The sequence below is a fragment of the Leptodactylus fuscus genome, chromosome 3 (assembly GCF_031893055.1).
Source record: "Leptodactylus fuscus isolate aLepFus1 chromosome 3, aLepFus1.hap2, whole genome shotgun sequence".
Classification (NCBI taxonomy): Eukaryota; Metazoa; Chordata; class Amphibia; order Anura; family Leptodactylidae; genus Leptodactylus; species Leptodactylus fuscus.
Window position 1 is genome coordinate 101107565 of NC_134267.1, and position 23085 is coordinate 101130649.

General features: G+C 43.0%; 1 protein-coding gene across 1 annotated transcript in view; it reads left to right on the forward strand.

The window, feature by feature from the left end:
- Nucleotides 1-2884: 2884 nt before the first annotated feature.
- Nucleotides 2885-23085, forward strand: part of MAN1A1 (mannosidase alpha class 1A member 1) — a 152538-nt gene continuing 132337 nt past the window's right edge. The window contains exon 1 of the mRNA XM_075268055.1: nt 2885-3939. Within this exon, the coding sequence (XP_075124156.1) occupies nt 3367-3939 (573 nt within the window). The 5' untranslated portion in view covers nt 2885-3366. The remainder of the gene's footprint in view (nt 3940-23085) is intronic.

Here is a 23085-nt window from a genome sequence, read left to right on the forward strand (position 1 = left end):
TAGGAAGCAGATTGTTTGTGCCATGGATTTTGCCAGGTAAACTTACTTTAAGTGTGCTTTTGTTCAGTGCCTCCTTGATGCCCATTTGCCATTTATGGCCCATTTAGCACCCTTTATCACAGAACAGTAAAGGGGCGATAAATGGTAAATGGGCATGAAGGGAGCACGGGATAGAATAATTCTAAAGTGACAAGAAGTGGAAAAGGGCACAGGGTAGAACAGATTATTCTGTCCATTTGCCATTTATTCCCCTCTTAAGACCATCAGTATCCCCACGAAACAAACAAAAGTCCACAGTCTGTGGCTCTCACAAGGTAACAGTGCTTCCAGCTAATCGTTCACCCACTGGTAACATACCTCCCAACCGTCCCGATTTCCGCGGGACATTCACGATTTGGGTGACATGTCCCGCGGTCCCGGTTGGAGGGAGGTACGTCCCGATTTCAACTCAGATCTGCGTCCAGAGGAGGGGGCAGAGATGGAGAAGACGGCATGACACTGGGGGCAGAGATGTGGGGACATGAATCTGGGGGCAGAGATGGAGAGGACATGAATCTGGGGGCAGAGATGTGGGAACATTAATCTGGGGGCAGAGATGGAGAGGACATGAATCTGGGGGCAGAGATGGAGAGGACATGAATCTGGGGGCAGAGATGGAGAGGACATGAATCTGGGGGCAGAGATGGAGAGGACATGAATCTGGGGGCAGAGATGGAGGGGACATGAATCTGGGGGCAGAGATGGAGGGGACATGAATCTGGGGGTAGAGATGGAGGGACATGAATCTGGGGGCAGAGATGGAGAGGACATGAAACTGGGGGCAGAGATGGGGGGACATGAATCTGGGGGCAGAGATGGAGGGACATGAATCTGGGGACAGAGATGGAGGGGACATGAATCTGGGGGCAGAGATGGAGAGGACATGAATCTGGGGCAGAGATGGAGAGGACATGAAACTGGGGGCAGAAATGGGGGGACATGAAACTGGGGGCAGAGATGAGGGGATATGAATCTGGGGGCAGAGATGTGGAGACATGAATCTGGGGGCAGAGATGGAGGGACATGAATCTGGGGGCAGAGATGGAGGGACATGAATCTGGGGGCAGAGATGGAGGGGACATGAATCTGAGGGCAGAGATGGGGGGACATGAATCTGGGGGCAGAGATGGGGGACATGAATCTGGGGGCAGAGATGGAGGGGACATGAATCTGGGGGCAGAGATGGAAGGGGGACAAGAAACTGGGGGCAGATGAAGGGTGTATATGAAACTGGGGGAGAGATAGAGGGAGGACATATAATTTACGGGTGACTGTAGGAGGATTATACTGTGTGCGGGCACATGAAAAATTAACGAGCGGGCAGAGTCAACACAAAAGTGGGCGGGGCTAAATTTGCCGCGGCGCACTACGCGCGCCGCACATTTTGTCCCTCTTTCAGTTCTTCAAAAGTTGGGAGGTATGCTGGTAATAGTCCTTTCCACCCTGAAAAATAGTGTACCCCACATACTGTTATTGTCTGGGGGCACTATTATAGTAATGAAAAGGCATGTACCTTGAAATGCATTGTAAATAAACAAATTTACCGTTAACTTGCACTTAGAACCTGGTAAGAACTGCTATTGCTACAGCTCCTATAGCTACGCCTATGGTGTCATGTGAATAAACCGGTAAAGTGAATGGACAGTGGCTTGGGGGAAATCAGGCCAAACAAAGCGGTAGGTCGATTGCAGACGAGAGCAGTGTTGGCTGGGTTGAACTGCCATGTTGCCACCAGACTGGTGACGGAAATTGCCCATTGGCACTTGTTACATACAGACAGAACACAGTTTCCTGAATAAGCCCTAAGGCTAAGGTCACACAGAGTTTTATTGGGAGGTTTTTTTGTAGGCTGATTTTTAGGCAGATTCCTAACCAAAAAACTCAGTGTGAACTCAGCCTCAGGTCATTCACACAGGGTAAAATGGGGAGGAATTTGGTGTGGAATTTAATGGGAGGCTTTTTTTTCAAGCGGTGAAACTCCACACCAAATTCAACACCATCTTCCTCCATGTGAATGGACCCTAAGATTGCTTTTACATGATCCTGTGTGCTGCATCGGTTATTCTGACGGAACACAAAACTGGTGAAAACCTTTCTATTATATTATTTTATTGTGATCACCGATGCAAAAGACTGACCATGTAAAAGCAGTCCAAGTCCACAAGCTGGGTCTGTAGGGGTTAAACACTAACAGGGAGAGTTTTTGAAGGAGACTGTTTTGCTGGAATCTGCATTGGCAAAATTCACTCCAAAATTTCTGGACATTTGGTAAGTTTGGCACTTCTGTAACACTTCTCTCCTTACAGGTTACTCTACTTTCTACCCCATGCCATTACTGGAGTGAGATAGGGACAGTTTTTACAATTGGAGCAGCACATAAGCTCACAATGTCCCCATCCTCTGCTTGTAGGTGAGACTAGTGGAGTGCAGGGTTCAGTACAATGCTATATGTAAGCTGAGAGCTGTGAGGAGGACTCTGGTCACGAAGCTGCATAGAGGATGCGGATCTGCTGACATGCAGGAAACAAGACAATAACCCGGTAATATTAGACCATTTCCTGACGCAGATGGAGCAGCAGCAGCCGCTGTGTACGCGCCATGAGGGGGCAGGTACAGTACAACTGCCACCCCGGGACACACACGTCTATCTCTCCCTGCACGATACAAAGTCCTATCAGCCGTGCACAGACACGCGGCCGCTCATTGGCTGGACAAGGCGTCACTCACACGAGCTTACAGGCTGCCTATGCCCCACAGCCGAATGAATGAAGCTCGGCCGTAAAGCAGCGGGCGGGGCTGGAGGAGGAGACACGCTTTGGGGCTGGACATCGCTTATCATCCACGTTTGTCACTTTTACAACGCTTCAGCACATAGCCAATGAGCGACAGGCGCGGGCGTGGTTTGTGCTGGAGGGCGGGGACTTCCTCCCCTCCTCTGTGCTGCTGCTGCCCTGGGGCTCAGTCAGTGCCGGTACAGGCAGCGGAATGGCTGCTCATGTGTTTATAGTGTGTGCGGTCACCTGGAGAGTGCGACCCGCCCCGGGGCAGGGGGAGTGAGCGGCCCAGCCTACACATTCACTACTAACAGGGATTCCCAGACAGCGGCTCCCCCCCGCCCGCACTTCCCTCGCTCCGCCCCTCCGATAAACTCTAACAAACAGCCCGGGAAGTGGCAGCGAGTGTCAGGACGGAGCTGAGCTGCAGGAGCACGCTGCTCACCGCTGTACTCCGGGACTGGACGGGAAACTTTGTGCGCTCACCTGAGGCATCAGCTGAGGCAGCCGGGACTCTGCACAGACACTGCGTGACTCTGCCAGCCTAGCGGTCATGCCGGTCGGCAGTCTGCTGCCTTTCAGTGTGTCCCCGCTGGGGTCGGGGAGCGGAGCCGGGGGCGGGCCAGGTAGTTTGGCCCCTGGAGGCGGAGTGTCCGCGCTGCACTGGTTGGGCCCCGCGGGGCGGAAGCTCTCCGGGTTTCGGCTTACTGAGAAGTTCGTCCTGCTCTTGGTATTCAGCGGCTTTATCACCTTGTGCTTCGGGGCTATCTTCTTCCTGCCCGACTCCCCCAAACTACTGAGTGGTGTGTTCTTCCAGCAGCCCCTGCAGCCTCCTCCCCAGCGCACCCTTGGTGGTCCTGGACTGCTGGATAAAGAGGATGGGGGGCGCCTTGCCCGGATCCGGGAGGAACATGAGAGAGCACTGCGGGAAGCCAAGGACACTCTGAACCGACCGCCCGAGCAGATCAAGGGGGAGATCCAGGAGGAGAAGGAGAGACTGCGGGCACTGGGCAGGGGCACTGCTGCGGGCAGGTTACATCCCCGGCCTTTTAAAGAGCCTATTGGAGTGGTGGGGAAGGAGCCGGCAGACCCTGATGTCAAGGAGAAGAGGGATAAGATTAAGGAGGTAAGATGCTCGTGGTGCCAGTGTAACAGGTGACAGCGCTGCCATCAGTGTGGTACCCGCTCACTGGCACGGATCATTCTGTATGCACATGTAGGCTGCAGCCTTCTCCATGGCCAGGGCTGGATACACTGGGATCTGGAGGCTGAGTCCATGGTCTATGACATGCCACCCTGCAGAGCACTGGAGGATTACAGGTCACTGTCCTTCCTGCTTAGCACATGTCCCAGTAAGCATGGTGCAGAGGAGGTGTCTATCAGATTAGTGCCACAGCAGATGGACGAGCAGGGCTTGTGGTGCTGATCCTTCATCCTAGACTGTAGTTTGTATTAGAACATATAACTGGGCAGGCTTCACATGGCTCTGTGTGTTACATGTGGGGAGAAGGGCTCAGTGCCAGTATATAGATACGGCTGTATTATTATGGTAATGCCATGTCTAATACAAGCTGACATCAGTCAGAGATTATGCCATGTTGGTGCCATATCCATAATAATATTACTAGTACAGTAGTGCTTTATTTATATAGGGATAACAGGATTTCTTCATTCGTCGGTCTTTACACCAAACCCATAGGAAATCGTCTAGGTCACTGACAACCTGCCAGATAATCACATGACACACATATGAGGTACATCTGACCCCTAATGTGCTATCACTTCTGTTTCCTACCATATCAATGTACAGCTGGAGCATGGGAAGTGTGGGATGAAGTTCCGTAGTTATCAGTCATGCTGGTGGTCTTCTATTGCTCACCTTGTATTTTGGGTTATGGAAACCCCTTGTGGATTGCTACTATACACATTTGATAGGCTTCACTGGAGAGATGAACATATCTGTGTCTTCACTTCCTTGTAACAACCTGTCTTGGTTTTCTTTAACAATGCTGGAAATATCTCAGGAACCAGGCATCTCATGTGCTTAGCAATGTGATTCTTCAGCCCTGACGTCTTGAGTTGTTTTCTGTTGCTCTCTGTCGAGGTTCTCATTGCCAAACTGGTTCATGGAGTGGTCAGACTGGCTTCTAGGATCTGTAGTGATACTCGGAGGACCCTTGTGGAATAATACCTTATCTATGGATATAGAAGCTCAGTTCCTGCGTCTAATCTGAATTGGCTCTTTACATGTTTAATTGCGCCCCTGTTTTTGTGGTATATATTTTGCACCCTCTTGAGAACAGAATCTGATCCCAAATATCTGAGTCAGGATGACTGTGTATTTCTCTAGTAAAACAGCAACCTATTCTGCAGGACTTTAGACATTGTCAGTCCCTGTCCCATATAGGGCTCACAATCTACATTCATTATCAGTATGTTATACTGGCTGCTCAAAGTTCTGGCTATATTCTTCTTCGGTCATTTGTTTTACTTCCTTATTTCTTTGCTGCTGTTCTTGTTTTCAATTTTTGTCTTTTTTTTTTTTTTTTTAACATTTATAACTCCGAAATTAAAATCCTGTCCATGTGAAGCTGAGTGTTAGTCTGTGTAGGAGGTCCTTCATAAGTGAATGTAAAATAAAAAAAAAAAAACGTTAGCACTTTTATCCTATCCTACATACGGAAAGATGGATTTCAGACCGTTTCTGACTCTTGATTTATATGAGCCATCTCAGTTTTACTTGCTGTCATTGATTTTGGGTTCCTAAGTACAAGCAAGACTGTATTGTATTTTCATGAAGTAATCTTGTGCACTTCGTTGCTTTCCCTTGTGAGCAGTTAATGTCATTGCTGTTTATTTCTAACATTTTATGTGTTTTTCAGATAAGGTTAAAGCCTTAAAGGGGTTGTCTGACGGATGACAGTTTTAGCATCAAAATGCAATGCTCATCTAAAGGTGGCCATACACATAAGCTTAGGTTCACATGTTTCCAACTCTCAATCGCTTGGGTCCGCCAGGGGACACAAACAACAGAGAGCTGGACCGCTAAAACAGTGGTTACACGTGAATCCTGTAGACTCTAATAGGGTTTGTTGAGTTGTCCACCACTTTCATACTGAAACTGGACAGAGAAAAGTCATCCATGTAAGATTTTTCTTTCCAACAATTTCTGGGGGTTTCTGCGACAGTCTCTCCAGCAGAGACTCGGGCGAAATGGGAAAAATAGTTAAGGGCAAGTTCACACCTGCGCCTTTTCTCCATTTTCAGGTTTCAGTCTTCTGCCGACAGAAGACTGAAACCTGGCAGACAGTGTCCGGCTGTGAGCGTTTTGTGCTTTCCGCGACAAAACCGTTTTTTTTTTTTTTTAACCGGACACACAGTTCTGCATTTCCAACTTTGTCCGGTATGAATGAATGTGTTTAAAAAATGACTGCCAATGGAAACCTGCAAAACGGAGACCGGGGTGCAGGTGTGAACCCGCCCTAAGGCTAAGTTCACGATCAAAATCTAATTTGGCTATTTTAGTGGCCAGTTAGCTATGCATATGAGTTGAACAGTTGTTAGGGTGCATGCACACTACGTAACGCCGGGCGTGTATGAGAGCCGTACACGCCGGCATTACGGCAGACTGCCGAACACTTCCCATTCACTTCAATGGGAGCGCTCGTAAACGCCGCTGCCGTTGAAGTGCTCCCATTGAAGTGAATGGGAAGTGTTCGGCAGTCTGCCGTAATGCCGGCGTGTACGGCTCTCATACACGCCCGGCGTTACGTAGTGTGCATGCACCCTTAGAGTGACTGATATCAGACTTCCCACCAAATATACCAGCGTTTGACATGATTGTCCGTTTTTGGCCGACTATCAGTCAACTTGTGCAGACTATATGAACTACTTTTGTCTGATCATACAGTTCATTTGTTGATGGCTACATGATGACCGTCTATAATGTATGGGCAGCATTTCCAATCCCCACTTCTTCCGTTATAACGTTCAGTGGGTCCCCACAGGCCTGGTCCCCTTGTCTTGTTTCGTTGCATAGGGAATATCCTTTCAGGCAACCGCTGAGTGGTCGTTTCTTGGTTCTTTCTGTGTTGGGATACAATCAGCCGATATAGACCAACAGGGACATATTTAAGTGTTGGAGTGCTAGCCAATGGGATAAGTGAAAGGAATGCTACTTCTTGTTTTGTAACTCCTTGTTACTTTGTTTCAGTACTAAATAGCCCCTTTAAATTGTAAAGTAATGTTATGTGTTTGATTCCTGACGTGCTGGATTAGACAAGAATTCAAGTTTGCTAATTTCACATGCTAACAAACGCTGCAAATATAAATGCACTCTTACATGGATTTTTTTTTCCCGTTCATTTTGCAATTTTCTGCCATGTTTGATGTACAGTACAAATATGGCAGAAAATTGAAGATGGAAACCTGAAAACCGAGATCGAATGCTGGTGTGAACCCAGCGTTAAGTACGATAAACCATTACTCCCCTCTCCCTGGGCCTATATCTCCAGTGTTGGCAGTTCCGATCCTCTGTATGCAGCCCCCTGGCTGACATTCTGTTTGTGTGAAGCTATGACTGCAGCCAATCACGGGCCTTATTGGTGACTTCTTCACAGTGATAGTGGTCCCCTAGCACAAGCAGCCTGTAAACTGAAAACCAGATTTGCTGCTGCAGGAAACTGAGGCCTGGGTAGAGGTAGCTGGTTGCCAACGCGGCTGAGAATTTGCAAATGGCGCCAAAAGTATTAGCATTGGTACTGTTTGAGACTAGCCCTGCGACTGTGCTTCCACTTTAATAAAAATCCTGACTTGTTCACCTAGCATTGGGATGTGCACAAACTGCCTACGTCTGCTAGGTGAGACCCCATCTCCTCACTGCTCGGCTGTAAATAAATCTCAGGAATGAGGAGGGCCAACTAATGGAAGATGGTGCTCCTCATCGGGGATGGGATGTAATAAATGAACACGGGGACCAGTGAGGAGAGGATGTGATAAACTCTGATCTGTAGGGGGTGCAACAGTCAGTACTATGGTAATATATATATATATATATATATATATATATATATATATATATATATATATATATATATATATATATATCTCTGTCCAGGGGCCGTATGAATCTCTTGAACTGTTTTTTATTTTTTTTATTTTTTTTTAAAGGAAAAAGTCTAATTATTCAGGAGAACGGCAAGAATCAAATGATGAACGTTATTTAGCATTTTCTAATTGGTGACAGGTCCTCTAACTATACAACATGTTGTCTTTACTATACATTGAAAAATAAGCAGGCATTTTAGGATGAGCTCCTGGACTGAATGTATTCAGGACGCTCTGGATTTTTCTATATTGCATCCTATGTGTTGTATACTAGCCTGTGACAAACCTTTAGCCTTTACTAGGTCAGGGAGTGCTTTGGAATTTATTGGGCACGTGCGGTAGGGTGTGAACATAGCCTTAGTGTCTTTCAGGTTTCTATGAGGAGAGGGGGGTTTGGTTTACTGTCTTGTCTTGACTTCCTGTAGAACAGTTCTCATTAGCTATAAGCAGCTACTTACATTGTGCGAGCTTCTGTGACCTTTTGCTATTCCACTTACCACAGATAGAGATGTAATAAAGAACGTTGCTCCTGGAACGTGATGGAACTTCACTCATTTACTCTGCTGTAATTCCAAAAGAATTCCTGCCTGTCACTTATTCTCTAAGACGTGACAGCTTCTCGAACTGTAATGCTCCCTCCCCCATTTCACTGTGTTTTAACTCCACTCCTGCCTTTCATGTCTTCATAAAATATGCCTAATAGCAAAAATGGAAGCTTTATTCAGTCACTACTGATCTGATTTTATCTTTTTTTTTTTTTTTTTTTTAAATATTTCTCCAGTTAAAGGGATTTTTCATTGTACGTTTATTAAAGGATTTGTCTTGGACACCAGAGACTTCTGCTCCGTCATCGGGTACTGACTGATCCTATGACTATATCTGTCCACTGTGTTTCTGTCATGGGGCCACATCGGTTTACTTCCCTTGAATGCTATGCTATTTTACCTGCCAGATCTGCGACACCGCCTAATGCATGTTTTGCATACTTGGACCTAGTTCACAGTTCTGTTTGCTAGGCAAGTTACTTGCAGCTTGTCATGGTCGAAAACATAAATGTGTCTTCATAATTCCTGCTCCTTTGTAATCTCACAATGTAACTCTTTAACTCAGATTTACTGCTGAGGTTATGACCAGAGCTAGCATTACCTTGGTGCAATGTGATACATCTAGTTTGGACTACAATTTTTCAACTTGCTAGACATGTGGGTCTGGATTCTTTTAGAAAGGGGCACGGCTTAAATACACGAACTTTGTTAAAACATCCAAATTAAACCAACATAAACTTGTAGACAGTGTAAAGATGTGCACCATCTATCTATCATTCAGTATCAGCCACTGAGGTAAATCTGTTGTGTTGTCGGATTAGCTGTCTAAGTTTACACTGTCTACCTATTAACAAATTGGAGTCATTATCTCTAGTAAGCCTAGACTCAGATGAACATGGCTAGAAATGACCGTGAAAAGCGTCCATGCTCCATGTAATGCTATGTTTTCCATAAGGGGATACCATATAGCCAAATGTGGCTTCCCCTGGGAACAGCAGTTGATCTGGGTTATAGAAGCCGAATGACGTATGGCTGTAGCTCTTCAGCAAGTCATTTATTTGCTTAGAGGTTTTTTAGGAACGTGTAGCAGTGACTCTTACAAAGGAAAGGTCAATTACAATGTAATCCCTTGTGGTCCAGTATATGCCTTCAATTCTCTGGTGGTGATCCAGGTAATGTATTTTCGTAAGACATAGTGATCCAGTGGAGGGGGGTGGGGAAAAGTGTTAATTGGTTACCGAAGCTAAATTCACAGCCATGTCATTTTATCTCTTCTCCCTTTGTAGCAGTTTTGGGTTTCATTTAGGCGTTCATAGTATCCATTTCCATTGTTTAATGGTGACAACCTTCCTTTGTGCCGCCTTTTAGTAACTGACAAGTGTTTATCAGCTTTGGCTCTTTTGAAGCATTCCTATTAGATGATAAAGGATCAATCCATCCATATGTTTCGAAGTCCGTTTTCTAATCAAGCAATCCAGTAAAAAGGGTTTGGCTGTTTATGTAGAAAAATAAATAACAATAAAAAAAATAAATATATAATATATATATTTATATTATATTGGCAATACTAGGTCAATGTTAGTCAAATATGGTGGGGAAGGTGAAGAAAATAAAATCATACACTCCTTTCCTCAATGCTCTGGTGCCTCCCATCATGGCCCGGTCCATCTTCTGGTGAAAGTCTCCACTGTATGTGACCGCTGAAAAAAAAACAAATTATGTGCGTTTTTTTTTTTTCCCCCCTTTTGAAGTCTAACTTTTATTGCGCATCTAAAACTGACACACGACTTCTATCTGAAGCATAAACGTGGTCAAAATTTTCCAATGATGAGTTTAATAAATAACTTTAAGGCTTGCTCGTACAAAAAATATTTCTCAAGCTGCTGTTCACGTGTCTCTGAATAGATGCATATCCCAAAAACCCTTAAGCAATTGCTGAAAACACGTACTGCAATTTATAATACAGAGCACTAAGTAAATGACAGCCTGGAATAGAGTAACATTTTATGCCATGTAGCTGCATGACTGAAGATATTTGGGATACCTCTTTTCCACGAAGACATTCTCTTTATTAAATGGGAATAAAATACATGGAAAAAAAAGACAGTACTGTGGCAGCATTGTAAAGTTGCTGCTTTTCTACGGCTCATGCTGGGCAATCTGCCTAGTAAAATCTAGCCGGTTGCCTTTTAAGGGGTCTTGGAAACCTGGAAAACACAACCAGTAGGCAAGAGATTTTAGATTTCGGTTCTGTTGTGAATTACATGTGATTTAGGATTTGCAATGCTGTATTGACAAAAATAAAAATTGCTGATGTGGAAACTTCAACTTTCCTGCTTGAAAAAGTGTACTGGGAAAAGTTACTTGTTGCTGTATCTGCAGGCAAAAAAAATCAAAAAAAATCAGGGTTGGCTTTTGGTTAGAAAGTGTCCTGTGCAAGATTCTGTTTGCCCCCAACCTCCTGTCGTCCCCCCCCCCCCCACCAACTCCACCTACACAACAACATAGCCTTTCTTTTTTTTTTTTTCTTTGTATGTGAACCATCAAAACCATTCTTTGCCTGTTCCAATTTATTTAAAATGGTGGTGATTTATGCCAATTACTACAAGTAAACTCTAAGTAGTCGTCTTGTTCTTTCTGTCGTCTTGATTTAGATTTCTTCACCTTGATTGGGTATAAACCGCTAATCTCTCCTCATGTGGTATTCTCACTTCTCTCTCCCAGACTTTCTCCCTCCTAAGCGTGTGCCTAAAAGCCCCCGCATATCACAACTTCTTCCATGGCGCCTGTCTGTAAGGTGACATCGGAATGGTGAGCTTTAAGCTCCCCAAAAGTTACTTATGTCCCCCCACAAATTAATAGTACCCCTTACTGGGAGTCACAGTCTTGGGGATCATCTCCCATGCCTTTTCTCTTACCTCAGGTCTCATTTTTTCCCAATATCCTTTGCCATTGAAACCAGCCCCCACCCCCACATCCTCAAGTATGTCCCTTCAGTAATATCAACCCTCACATTATTTTTCTCCCCCTATCTGATCTAAGTGTCCTCCCCAACATATTTAATATCCTTTCCTCAGTATTTACGCCTCTCTCCTCCAGTGTTTTCTCCTCACCACAATATTTTCTTCTCCAGTATTAAGACCCTCATCTCCAACATCAATTCACTCCCCATAGAAAGCACTTTTTTTGGGGCAATCATTTCTGCAACTTAAATCCTTTTATCCATGTATGTGAATAGGTTTGTTTCAGAAGCATATTCAAGGATTTTTACAAGCTCCATTCCAATTTATAGAAGAGTCAGAAACTCTGCTGTTAATCTATTTTAAGGGTAAATTTGCTGCCCCCTCAGCTCTGCCCCTGTTGCATGAGTGACCACTGCCACATTGTGAGTTTGGTCTGCAGTTGGGGTCAGTTATCTATGGAGCAGAGAGCAAAGCTCTGGCAGGAGAAGAAATGCCCCTAAAACCCTTTTCAGCTAATCTGTATCAGAATAAAACATATATATTATATTCATGAAAATGGAGCCGCAGTGCAAAATAAGAAAGAGCTCTTTGAAAAGTATAGAAGCCGCCCTACAAGGTGCTGTCATTAGTCGATATAACAATTTTCCTCTTGACAGACTTCCTTTAAGGGCTTCATTGCTATTGCATCTGAGTTTTCAAGATTGGAAGTGATCACTGGTTTCCTATGTCTATTTTGATCTTTGGCCTTACTGAAACCTATGGTATTTGTTCCCCTTGAGGGTAAGGCTGTAATAATATGGTGGAGGAGAGGGCTTATCAGAGGATCTGACAATACTATTTGCTCTGGCCACTTGGCATGGTCACTGTGCTTGTACGATCGGGAGCTGGGGTAATACAGAGAAACCTTTTTTAGGGAACTAAATACATTTTCACCACTGTATATATTTTTGCCTTCTACTTTTTGCTTTCCCTTTGCCTTTGTACAAGTCTATCATGTGGAAATATCTCGCATTAAGTAAATGTTTAATACAATTGTATTGTGCAATGAGCATACTGGGAATTTGGCAGTCTTTAACCGGTTAAGGACCAGGCCCAAAAGTATGTTAAAGACCAGGCCTTTTTTTTCAAAACTGACATGTGTCACTTTAAATGGCAATAACTTTGAGACGGTTTAACTTACACAAATGATTTTGAGATTGTTTTTTTCGTAACACATTATACTTCATGTTAGTGGTAAATATTAATCAATATTTTTGTATTTATTTATAAAAAAAACTAGGAAATTTGATGGAAATTTGGAAAAAATTGCAATTTTCAAAATGTGAAATTCTCTGCTTTTCAGGCAGATAGTCATACCACCCAAATACATGAATAAATATTATCTCCCATATCTCTGCTTTATATCGGCATCATCTTTTGATTGTCTTTTAATTTATTTTGGACGTTACAAGGCTTACAAGTGTAACAGCGATTTTCTAGATTTGCAAGAAAATTCTCCAAACCAATTTTTTAGGGACCACTTCAGTTCTGTAAGGAATTATAAAGGCCTATATAATAGAAACCCCCATAAATCACCCCATTTTCAAAACTACACCCCTCAAATTATTCAAAACAGCATTTGGGATGTTTGTTAACCCTTTAAGTTTTTCATAAGAATAAACATAATATGGAAGTGAAATTTAGACATTTCATTTTTTTTCATTAATACATTCATTTAGACCTAAAATTAACACATTCACAAAGGGTTAAAGGAGAAAATGCATCTCACATTTTGTTATGCAATTTCTCCCGTACACAGAAATACCCCACATGTGGGCGTAAACTGATTTTTGGGTACACAGCAGTGCATGGAAGGGAAGGAGCGACACTGGGTGTGTGAACAGCAGATTTTGCTGGAATAATTTTCAGGCACCATGCCTCATTTGCAGAGCCCCTAGAGTACCAAAACAATGGAAACCCTCCAAAAGTGACCCCATTTTAGAATCTACACCCCTCACAGAATTCATCAAGGGGTATAGTCAGCATTTTGACCCTACAGTTGTTCCACAGATTTTACTAACATTGGGATGTGTAAATGAAAAATTACTAAAATGTCACTTTATCCCCAAAGTTTTAATTTTCACAAGGGGATAAAGGAGTAAAAGCCCCCCACAGTTTGTTAAACAATTTCTCCTGAACACGGCAATACCCCATATGTGGCCATATTCTGCTGTATGGGAACATGGCGGGGCTCAGAATGGAAGGAGCGCTATTTTGCTTTTGGATGGCAGATTTTGCTGGAATTATTTTTAGGTGCCATGTCGCATTAGCAGAGCCCCTAGAGTACCAATACAGTGGAAACCCCCTAAAAGTGACCCCATTTTGGAAACTACACCCCCCACAGAACATATGAAAGGGTATAGTGAGCATTTTGACCCTACAGCTGTTTCACAGATTTTATTAACATTGGGGCATGAAAATGAAAAATTACTTTTTTTCCAATAAACTGTCAATTTAGCCCCAAATTTTTCATTTTCACAAGAGGATAAAGGGGAAAAAGCTCCATAAAGTTCGTTAAACAATTTCTCCTGAACACGGAAATGCCCCATATGTGGTAATAATCTGCTGTATGGGAACATGGCGGGGCTCAGAATGGAAAGAGCGCTATTTGGCTTTTGAAGGACAGATTTTGCTGGAATATTTTTCAAGTCCCATGTCGCATTTGCAGAGCCCCTAAAATATCAATATAGTGGAAACCCCCTAAAAGTGACCCCATTTTGGAAACTACACCCCTCATAGAATTTATCTAGGGGTTTGGTGAGCATTTTGGCCTCACAGCTGTTTCACAGATTTTATTAACATTGGGACGTAAAAATGAAAAATTTCTTTTTTTTCACAATGTATCGTCCATTTAGCGCCATATTTTTAATTTTGCAAGTAGTTAAAGAATTAAAAGCCCCCCACAGTTTGTTACAAATTTTCTCCTGAACACGGCAATACCCCATATGTGGCCATAATCTGCTGTATGGGTACATGGTGAGGCTCAGAATGGAAAGAGAGGTATTTGGATTTTGGAGGGCAGATGTGGCTGGAATAGTTTTGAGGGGCCATGTCACATTTGCTGAGCCCCTAAAGTACCAATACAATGGAAACCCCTCAAAAGTGACCCCATTTTATAAACTACACCTGTCATGGAATGAATCAAGGGGTATTATCATTTTGTGCCTAAAATGCTTCCAAAAAATGAATGTCCAAAATGAAAATTGAAATTTTGAAAGAAATATGCCATTTCGGTGCCCAATACGTTGCACCCACTTTGTGTTGTCAGAGACCTGCACTCCTAAAACTATTAAGGGGCCATCCCGAGGGGCAAAAAAATATATATGTGGGTGTAAACTGCTGCTTGGGTACACAGGAGGGCTCAGAAGGGAAGGAGCACTGCGCTTTTTAGCTTTTGGGGTACAGATTTAGAGGGACTTTCTGGGGGCCATGTTCCTTTTGGAGAGACCTGGAGGTAACTGTAAACCCCATTTTGTAGGGGCAAGTTTAGGTTCTCTGCAAAAGTGTCATGGCATCCAAAAACCAAACCATCTGTGCTCCAAAAACCCAATAACCCTTCTGTGTCCGTCTGTGCCCTAATATCAGTTTATAACCACTTATGACATTACGTACGTTATCCCGGGTACACCAGTGTCATACATGTGCCCTAATATCAGTTTATACCCACATATGACATTACGTCCGTTATCCCGGGTACACCAGTGTCATACATGTGTCATAAACTGTAGTTTGGGCACACAGCAGGGCGCAGAAGGGAAGGAGCGCTATTTTGGTTTCTGGAGCACAGTTTGGTTTTTGGACGTCACTTTTGCAAAGCCCCTGAATTGTCAATAAAGTGGAATCCGCAGACATGTCACCCTATTTTGGACACTAGCCCACTGATGGGATTTATCAAATGGAGTAGCGAGAATTTTTAACCCTTGAGTGTTGCATTTATTTAGTTTCCAGAAATGAAATCGCAACTGATAATGAGAAGTTAAAAATGAAAAATTTCCAGAGATTCGCCATTTCAGTACCCGATATGTTGTGCCCAACTTATGTCAGCAGAGACACTCCAAAAACTGGTAAGCGGGTGGTATCCCGGGCACAACAGCTTTCAGAGCGTTCATCTCTGATACAAGTCAGACACAACATATTACGCACTGAAATGACGGGTTCCTGGAAAAATGGTCATTTTCACCTCTCACAATCAGCTTCGTATTCATTTATGGATAATAAGTTATAGCAAAACTTGGGGGTTAAAAATGCTGTCTGTACCCCTGGATAAATCCTTCAGGGGTGTAGTTTCCAAAATAGGGTCTCATATCAGGGGATTCCATTTTACTGGCGTTTCAGCTGTGCAAAAGTGTCATGGCATCCAAAAACCAAACCGTCTGCGCTCCAAAAACCCAATAACCCTTCTTCCCTTCTGTGTCTGGCTGTGCCCTAATATCAGTTTATTCCCACATATGACATTACGTCCGTTATCCGGGGTACACCAGTGTCATACATGTGGCATAAACTGCAGTTTGGGCGCACAGCAGGGCGCAGAAGGGAAGGAGCGCGATGAGGCTTTTGGAGTACAGATTCAGATGTTTGGTATCTGGACGCCATGTCATGTTTGTAGAGCCTGTAAGGTATCAGAAAAGTGGATTCCCCAAAGGAGTGACCCCATTTTGAAAACTGCACCCCTCAAAGAATTTCTCAGGGGGTGTAGTGAGTATTAGTATCCGGACGTGACTGCACGGCGGATGGCGAAGAGGGAATATATAAGCGGTGCGGAAAACATTGCAGACACCAAATTCCCTACTATGTCCCAGTAGCTCCTATGATTGGGGGAGTCACTCTGGGGGTCACTTTGGGGGTCACTTCTGGTGTCTGTTCCCTCATAAGCTGTAAATCTGGGGTGTCCCCTGATATTCGCTCACACTGCTTATATATTCCCTTCCTGACGCCGCCAGTTGTATTCTAATAATTTGGCGATTTTGGGTTTTTTTGTCTTCACATTGGTAGATGCTATATTTTCTTTATTCTTTTGGTGACATGGCCATATAAGGGCTTGTTGTTTGCGGGATGAGATGTATTTTGTAATGACACCATTTTTGGGTGCCTACAACATACTGAATACATTTTATTAACTCTTTCTTGCTGGATTTAAAAAAAAAAAAAAAAAAAAAAATCAATCCTGGCATTGAGTTGTACCCTTTAAATTTTGCGCCATGCAGCGTACAGTATAAGTAACATGTTCCCTTTATTCTGCGGGTCGGTACGGTTACGGCGATACCTCATTTATAGTATTTTTTTATGCGATACTAATTCTGCAGAACAAAAACATTTGGGGACATAAATCAGTGATTTTTGCATCGCCATCTTCTGAGAGGCGTAACATTTTTATTTTTCGGTTGACAGTGTTGGTTGAGGGCTTATTTTTTGCGGGACAACCTGCGCTTTGTATTGGTACTGTTGTGGGGTGCATATGATTTTTTGATCACTTTTTATAGCATATTTTGTAAGGTGATATGGTGAAAAATCATTACTTCCGGCGGGTTTTTTCCGTTTTTTTTTCAGATGTACACCGTATACATTAAATATTATTTCAGTTTTATTGTACAGGTTGTTACGGACGCGGCGATACCAAATATGCATTGTTTTTATTAATTTTTAGTACCTTTTTTTATATAATTCATTTTGTATAGAGAAAAAGGGATTTTTGGGCTTTATAACTTATTACTTTTTTCATACACTTTATTTTTTTTTAACTTTTTTTTTTTTTAACTTTTTCATGTGTCCATTTAGGACACTTGAATCAGTTGATGCTTTGATGAAAGCACCAACTGATTCTGTATAGTAGCTTGCAAGACACGAGCAGGACATGAGCCTGCTCGTGTCCTGCAAGCTGCAGAGGAAGTGAGACACATCGCTCACTTCCTCCATCGGTCGGCAGGATCAACCAGGTATGTGGGGGCTCCGGTAGTCTGGGGGTCACTGGCCAGACCCCAGACTACCTTCTACTGACATCGGCACCCCCCGATCTCGCCGCGGGGGGTGCCGATCACCTTCAATCTGCGGCGGATCCCTTTCGATCGCGCCGTGATGTTTCACTGCAGGATCGAAAGGGTTAAAACGTTCAGTCGGAACTGAGTCCGACTGAACGTTGTTGAGGGGGTAGTTAGGTGTCAGTAACACCTAACTCCTGCCCTCCCCCTGCCCCACCCCCTGCCTAGTGAGTCTCTGAAGACCGGCCGTAAATTTACTATCGGCTGGTCTTAGAGACCAGGACTGCTGGCCGTAAATTTACGGCCAGCGGTCCTTAACCGGTTAATTTTGGTGATAACAGGGATTTACTTTTTCCGAAATGTTCTGTACGGCTGGCTGTTTGCTTAGTATGAAATAGGAAATGAGATGCACGCAGTGTAAAGGTCAGCAGCAGCAGAGTATCGCACTCAGTAAGTCTAACATGAAGGACAATGGAAGATGTTGGCATTTTATTCTCTAATGGAGTTAGGCAATGCAATTATGGTAGCTGTCCTCCTCTTGTCATATCTCTACAGGATGATGGTTATGTACATATTTCTATACTTATTCTATCTGAAGCTGTATTCAATTCATATTCTCCCTGAAATACAGAACTAGGGAATATGCTGTGAGATAATGTACCCAATATATTCTGGTCGAGGATCGTAAACATTGCATCATGCTATAACGTATGTTTTAGGGTAAGTTCACATGGGGGTTTTTTGGTCCGGAACTTACTCTTATAATGGCTATTGCATCTTGAAACAGGACTTAAAGGGGTATTCCCATGTACATAATTATTTTTAAATTTGTAGCTAATAAAAAGTTAAACATTATTGCAAATATAAGTAAACATTTTGCAGAGTTTTAAAAATTTTCTCTAAATATCTTGTGGTCACAGTCTGTTGTCTTGATCGGTTGCCAGTGGATAGGACCACGAATGCAGGAACTTTCTAAGGTCAGAAAATCAGCCATGATGTCCTTATTGTGGTCGGGATATCTTCTGATACATGTAGTGTTCCTGACAAGTCCCAGACCATAGAAAGCTTCTGCATTAGTGGTCGTAACCATTGGCAAAAGATCAAGACAACAGATGTCACGACTAAGAAAGTTAGAGAAAATCTTTAAAACTTTGCAGAATTTTTAATTACTTATATTTGCAAAAATGTTTAACTTTTAATTATCTACAAATATAGAGATGATCATGTACATGGGAATACCCCTTTAACATACAATGCTTGCCTGGAGGGTCCAACAAATCACTGCATTTCACTGCAAAACCCCTGTCTGAGGCCCAGTTCACACCCACATTCGGATTTACGTTTGGGGAGTCTGCTTGGGGATCTCCAGAATGAAATCTATACGCATAGAAAAGCGTTTACCTGGAAAAACACGGCAACCTCATATAGACTATAATGGGGTCCGTGTGTGAACCGGGCCTTAGGAAAACGTGTATAGAAAGGTATTTCCAGTTTCCCGCAGCTTTGACTTTTTTTTTTTTTTTTTTTTGTGTAAGCATTGCCTATCTATATTAGTTTTATCTTTCATGATTGCTCATGCCCCATGCTCTTGCAATTATACAATGTAGCACAATAAATGGCACATCTGATATTTGCTGTAGAGAACCAGATCAGGCAGGAGATCTGATTATAATGTGACCATTTTTCATTTACGCTAGGTTCACACTAGTGTTGTATCGCCACTGTCCTGCTCCATCAGAGGACTCGAGCAATGAAGAGTTGGACTGCTAATATAGCGGTAACACACAGTCTTATGGTCCCCCATTGCTTATAATGGGGTCCATCAGATGTCTATCATTTTAAAACGGAAATTAGCTGACATGGCAACACTCTCTCCAATGTAGCTTTACATACTAGAGAACAAGAACCCTGAATAACATGTGTCCTGGACATTTTGCAAATGTGACTTTCTTGAGAAAAAGTCCTTATGTAGCCCTTACTGTATATATTTTAATTTCATTCTTTCAAGGGCTAAGGTCACACCAGCACCTGAACTCCATTTGGGGTTTCCATCCCCGAACCTGCTTCAAAAAAACGTGAGAGAAAAGCACTGCATGAAGCTCTTTTCCCTCTGCATTTTTTTGCCATTTTCTGGTGGAAACCATGCAGACTCCAATATGGTGTATGGGGTCCGTGGGTAACCGCTATGTACTGTGCTCATGAATGTTACTTATTTCCTGTCCAGAGCTGGTAAACCCTACAACATAGCTCTGATTGTCAGATTCTTAGCATAGGTCAGGAATATGTGATTGTAGGGGTCCTAAACCCAAGACCTCACAGATCAGCTGATTGAAGAGATGGCAGCATTCTGGTGAATACCAATCATCATACACCTCGTAGGGACTGAGCTTGCTATTCACTTGAATAGGATTGTGTTGCTGCTGTTCCATGTGACTGTTGAACATGAGGTCACCAGCCCAAGGGAAGAGCCTGCAGAGCTTGAGTATTGTGGCCTCTTCAAACAGCTGATTACAAATTGTTCTATGCTTTGAATAGGTTCACTATTGTTGTGAAAAACACCTCTAGGCTAATGTTGCGACAACACAGCTGTTTTGAATCTGTGGAAACACAGTTGAGAAAAATGCTGATTTTTACAGTACCTTCAAAGAGAATGAGATTCTGGCTAACCCCATCCACACATTGCAGAAAAAAATCCAAAGCGGAAAAGCTGCATTTTCGAAAACACAGTACGTCAATTATACCTGCAGAAAGGGAAGATCTGCAACAAAAAACTTGGCAAAAATGCAATGAAAAACACTGTGGGGGAAGAAAAAGCCCTTTTCTTGCAAAGGTTTACATGGGTTTAATTGTGAAATTTGCTGCTCGCTCAACTTAGAAACTGTGTCGTTAAGTGTAGGTATTGCACCGCTGCCCCATAGACTTCAATGGGACAGTGCTATAGTTTATCTAATGCAAGCCGCACTGCTCACTCACTGTATAGAGAACCATGCTGTCTTGGTACCGGTGATCTTTGGGGATCCCGGATGTCGGCTACAATAAATCCATTATTGATGGTTTAACCTAAAGATAGACCATCTGGGCTGCGGCTTCTGCCTAGTGGCAGCACCCTCCTGTGTCAGCTCATTCATTTGAGCCGACTTAGGAGGGGATGGTCGCGGCAGGCGGGTTTTGACCAGAGAGAGACACGGCTCGCCGCGTCTCTCTGTCAAAACCCACGCGTTCGGTTCACGTGTGAACTGACCCTTACTCTGATACTGATCTGGGGCCTCTTTTTGGTGTAGTAAGAAAACCATTGCCAACTGTGGCGTTAAATTGAAGAACTGTTTTTAATTTTATTATCCAACTATTGTTATATAATTAAGGTAGGGATCACACTACCGTTGGCTCTTAGAAGGTGTCCGTTTTTAAAAAAAAAAAAAAAAACAAAAGAAACAAAACCGGACACCTATCATAATGGACACAGTAACTGATGGCTATCAGTTACTGTCCGTTATGTCTGTTGCCCGTAGACCTCAATTTAAAAAAAAAAAAAAAAAAAAAAAAACAACTTGCTGTCCGTTTTTTCAAATGGACAGAAAAGTCCTGCATGTAGGATTTTTTTTTGTCTGCTTGAAAAAAAATGGACATGGTTGTAAACGGACAATAAAGGACACAAGATAAAATCCCATTGAAATGAATAGAAATTGCAAACTGACCAGCTAGTGTTGCTAAAATCTTGTACGGACAATAGCCACGGACACTGATGTGCGGACACGAACGGTGTGAACGCCCCCTAAGATGCATTGTTTGTTCCCTATTTACTTTCTAAGGAATTCAATCACTGACTTGACTACTTTTGAATGACCAAGACTGACATTTTTGCAGGACTTGGTCTGTGGAAATCTAGGAGTTGGTGGTTTGACCTATCGACTCCACTGCCCTCTCCTGAGGACAGCATAAAGTAGTACCCGACACACGGACTTCAGCTGTCTGTTACTTATGTTTGCCGATGAACTAGTTTTGTGTAACTCTCAATATAACGGTTCCAGGGTGAGATCATCATTGTACAGCAGGGCTCTGATGTATTCATGAAACGTAGACCTCCTTCAGCCATTGATTGACAGCTTGCTGTCTTACTGTGCGTGGGAAGAAAACAGTTTGTCAGTGGTGGGGAGCGCAGATCTCAAGTCTAGATGTCAGCATATACTAATGTAGCAGCATTAACCCAAACTTCTGCATTTGGTTAAACTGCTGCAGCGTGATCTCACCAAGTTCAATGACTTCTCCTAGTAGTGTGTGGGGGTTTTAAAACTTCTGTGGTAAGATATCATTCTGCAGCAGTTTAACTATTTGCAGTCATTTAGGTTAATGCTGCTACATTTGTAAGTAGGAAGATCTTCTCAGAGTACATACATTCAGTGCTACTGATGTGTACTATGTATTGGCATTAGATACATTTTTTACTTGTCTGTACTGGGATAGAACTACTTGCTAAAACGTGCCAGAATTCTAATGTGATTTGGGTCAACAAAAATGTCTAAAATTGTCTTGTGCCACATTTAGCAAAGAAAGGGGGTAACTTAGCAGAAACTTGTTGTGGTCTATGTTGTGACTTCACATGCCAAAATTTTGTCAAATTTATGTTCCGTAAACTAAACCAACTAATAGGAAGGTGGGTAAGTTATGGTGTGTTCACCATGATGAACGAAAGCGATCCGCTTAATTTGGGTCTGTGCCAAACATCGTGGGTTCGTGTACCAGAACTTCAGGGTTGAAGTTCGGGTTCGGCTCATCCCTAAAGCTGGTTGATTGGCTGGCTGTCTAGCAGCCAATCAACTAACTTTTAGCCCACAGACATCACAAACATGCCCAGTAAGGGCACACTGTCTCCTTGCGTAGTGAAAATAACTGCGTGTGTATATATACTGTCTCCTAGTACAGCCTTAGACTTACCTAGTGGATGATTGTCGACACGACTCCTGGTACTGGTACTCTCTATTCAATTTCTGGGTTTGTAAATTGGGCATGTAGCCAGAGCTTCCCATCTATGCTTCAGAGGTGCTGGCCTGCCCTGTGGCAAGTGTCCTATCAGTACATTTTTTTAGTACATTCCCTAGCCCATTTTTTTGTATGGCATTTGCCTTACTACCCCCATTTTGCATCCCCCTACCTCTTACTATCCTCTAGCCATTTTTGGGTCACCAAGTTTGGGTCCCCATTGATTTCAATGCGGTTTGGGTACCAGAACCAAATATCTGAGCTTGTCAAATCCAAACTTCGACAGGTTCAGTCAACACTAGAAAGTAGAATATTGGACACCAACGGAACTGCCTTCATCTTTGTCACTTCCCATTGACTTTAATGCAAACAATATAACGGACCCTTTTATGTGTTATGTTTGGTTACATCTATAACAGAAGAATAATTCCTGCATGCAGAACGATTCCTTTCAGCAGAAAAGATAAAAAAATTAAAATGGATGAAACTTTGTGTGTAGTGTTCTAACATACTAGTCTTGCGATCTGTTATTTAGTTACATGTAGTAGTAGTAATAATAATAATTATATATATATATATATATATATATATATATATTTTAAGCACAGTAAATATAATCTGAGTTGCAATAACAGGTTTGGGTAAACTCTGTAGTGTTTAATTTATG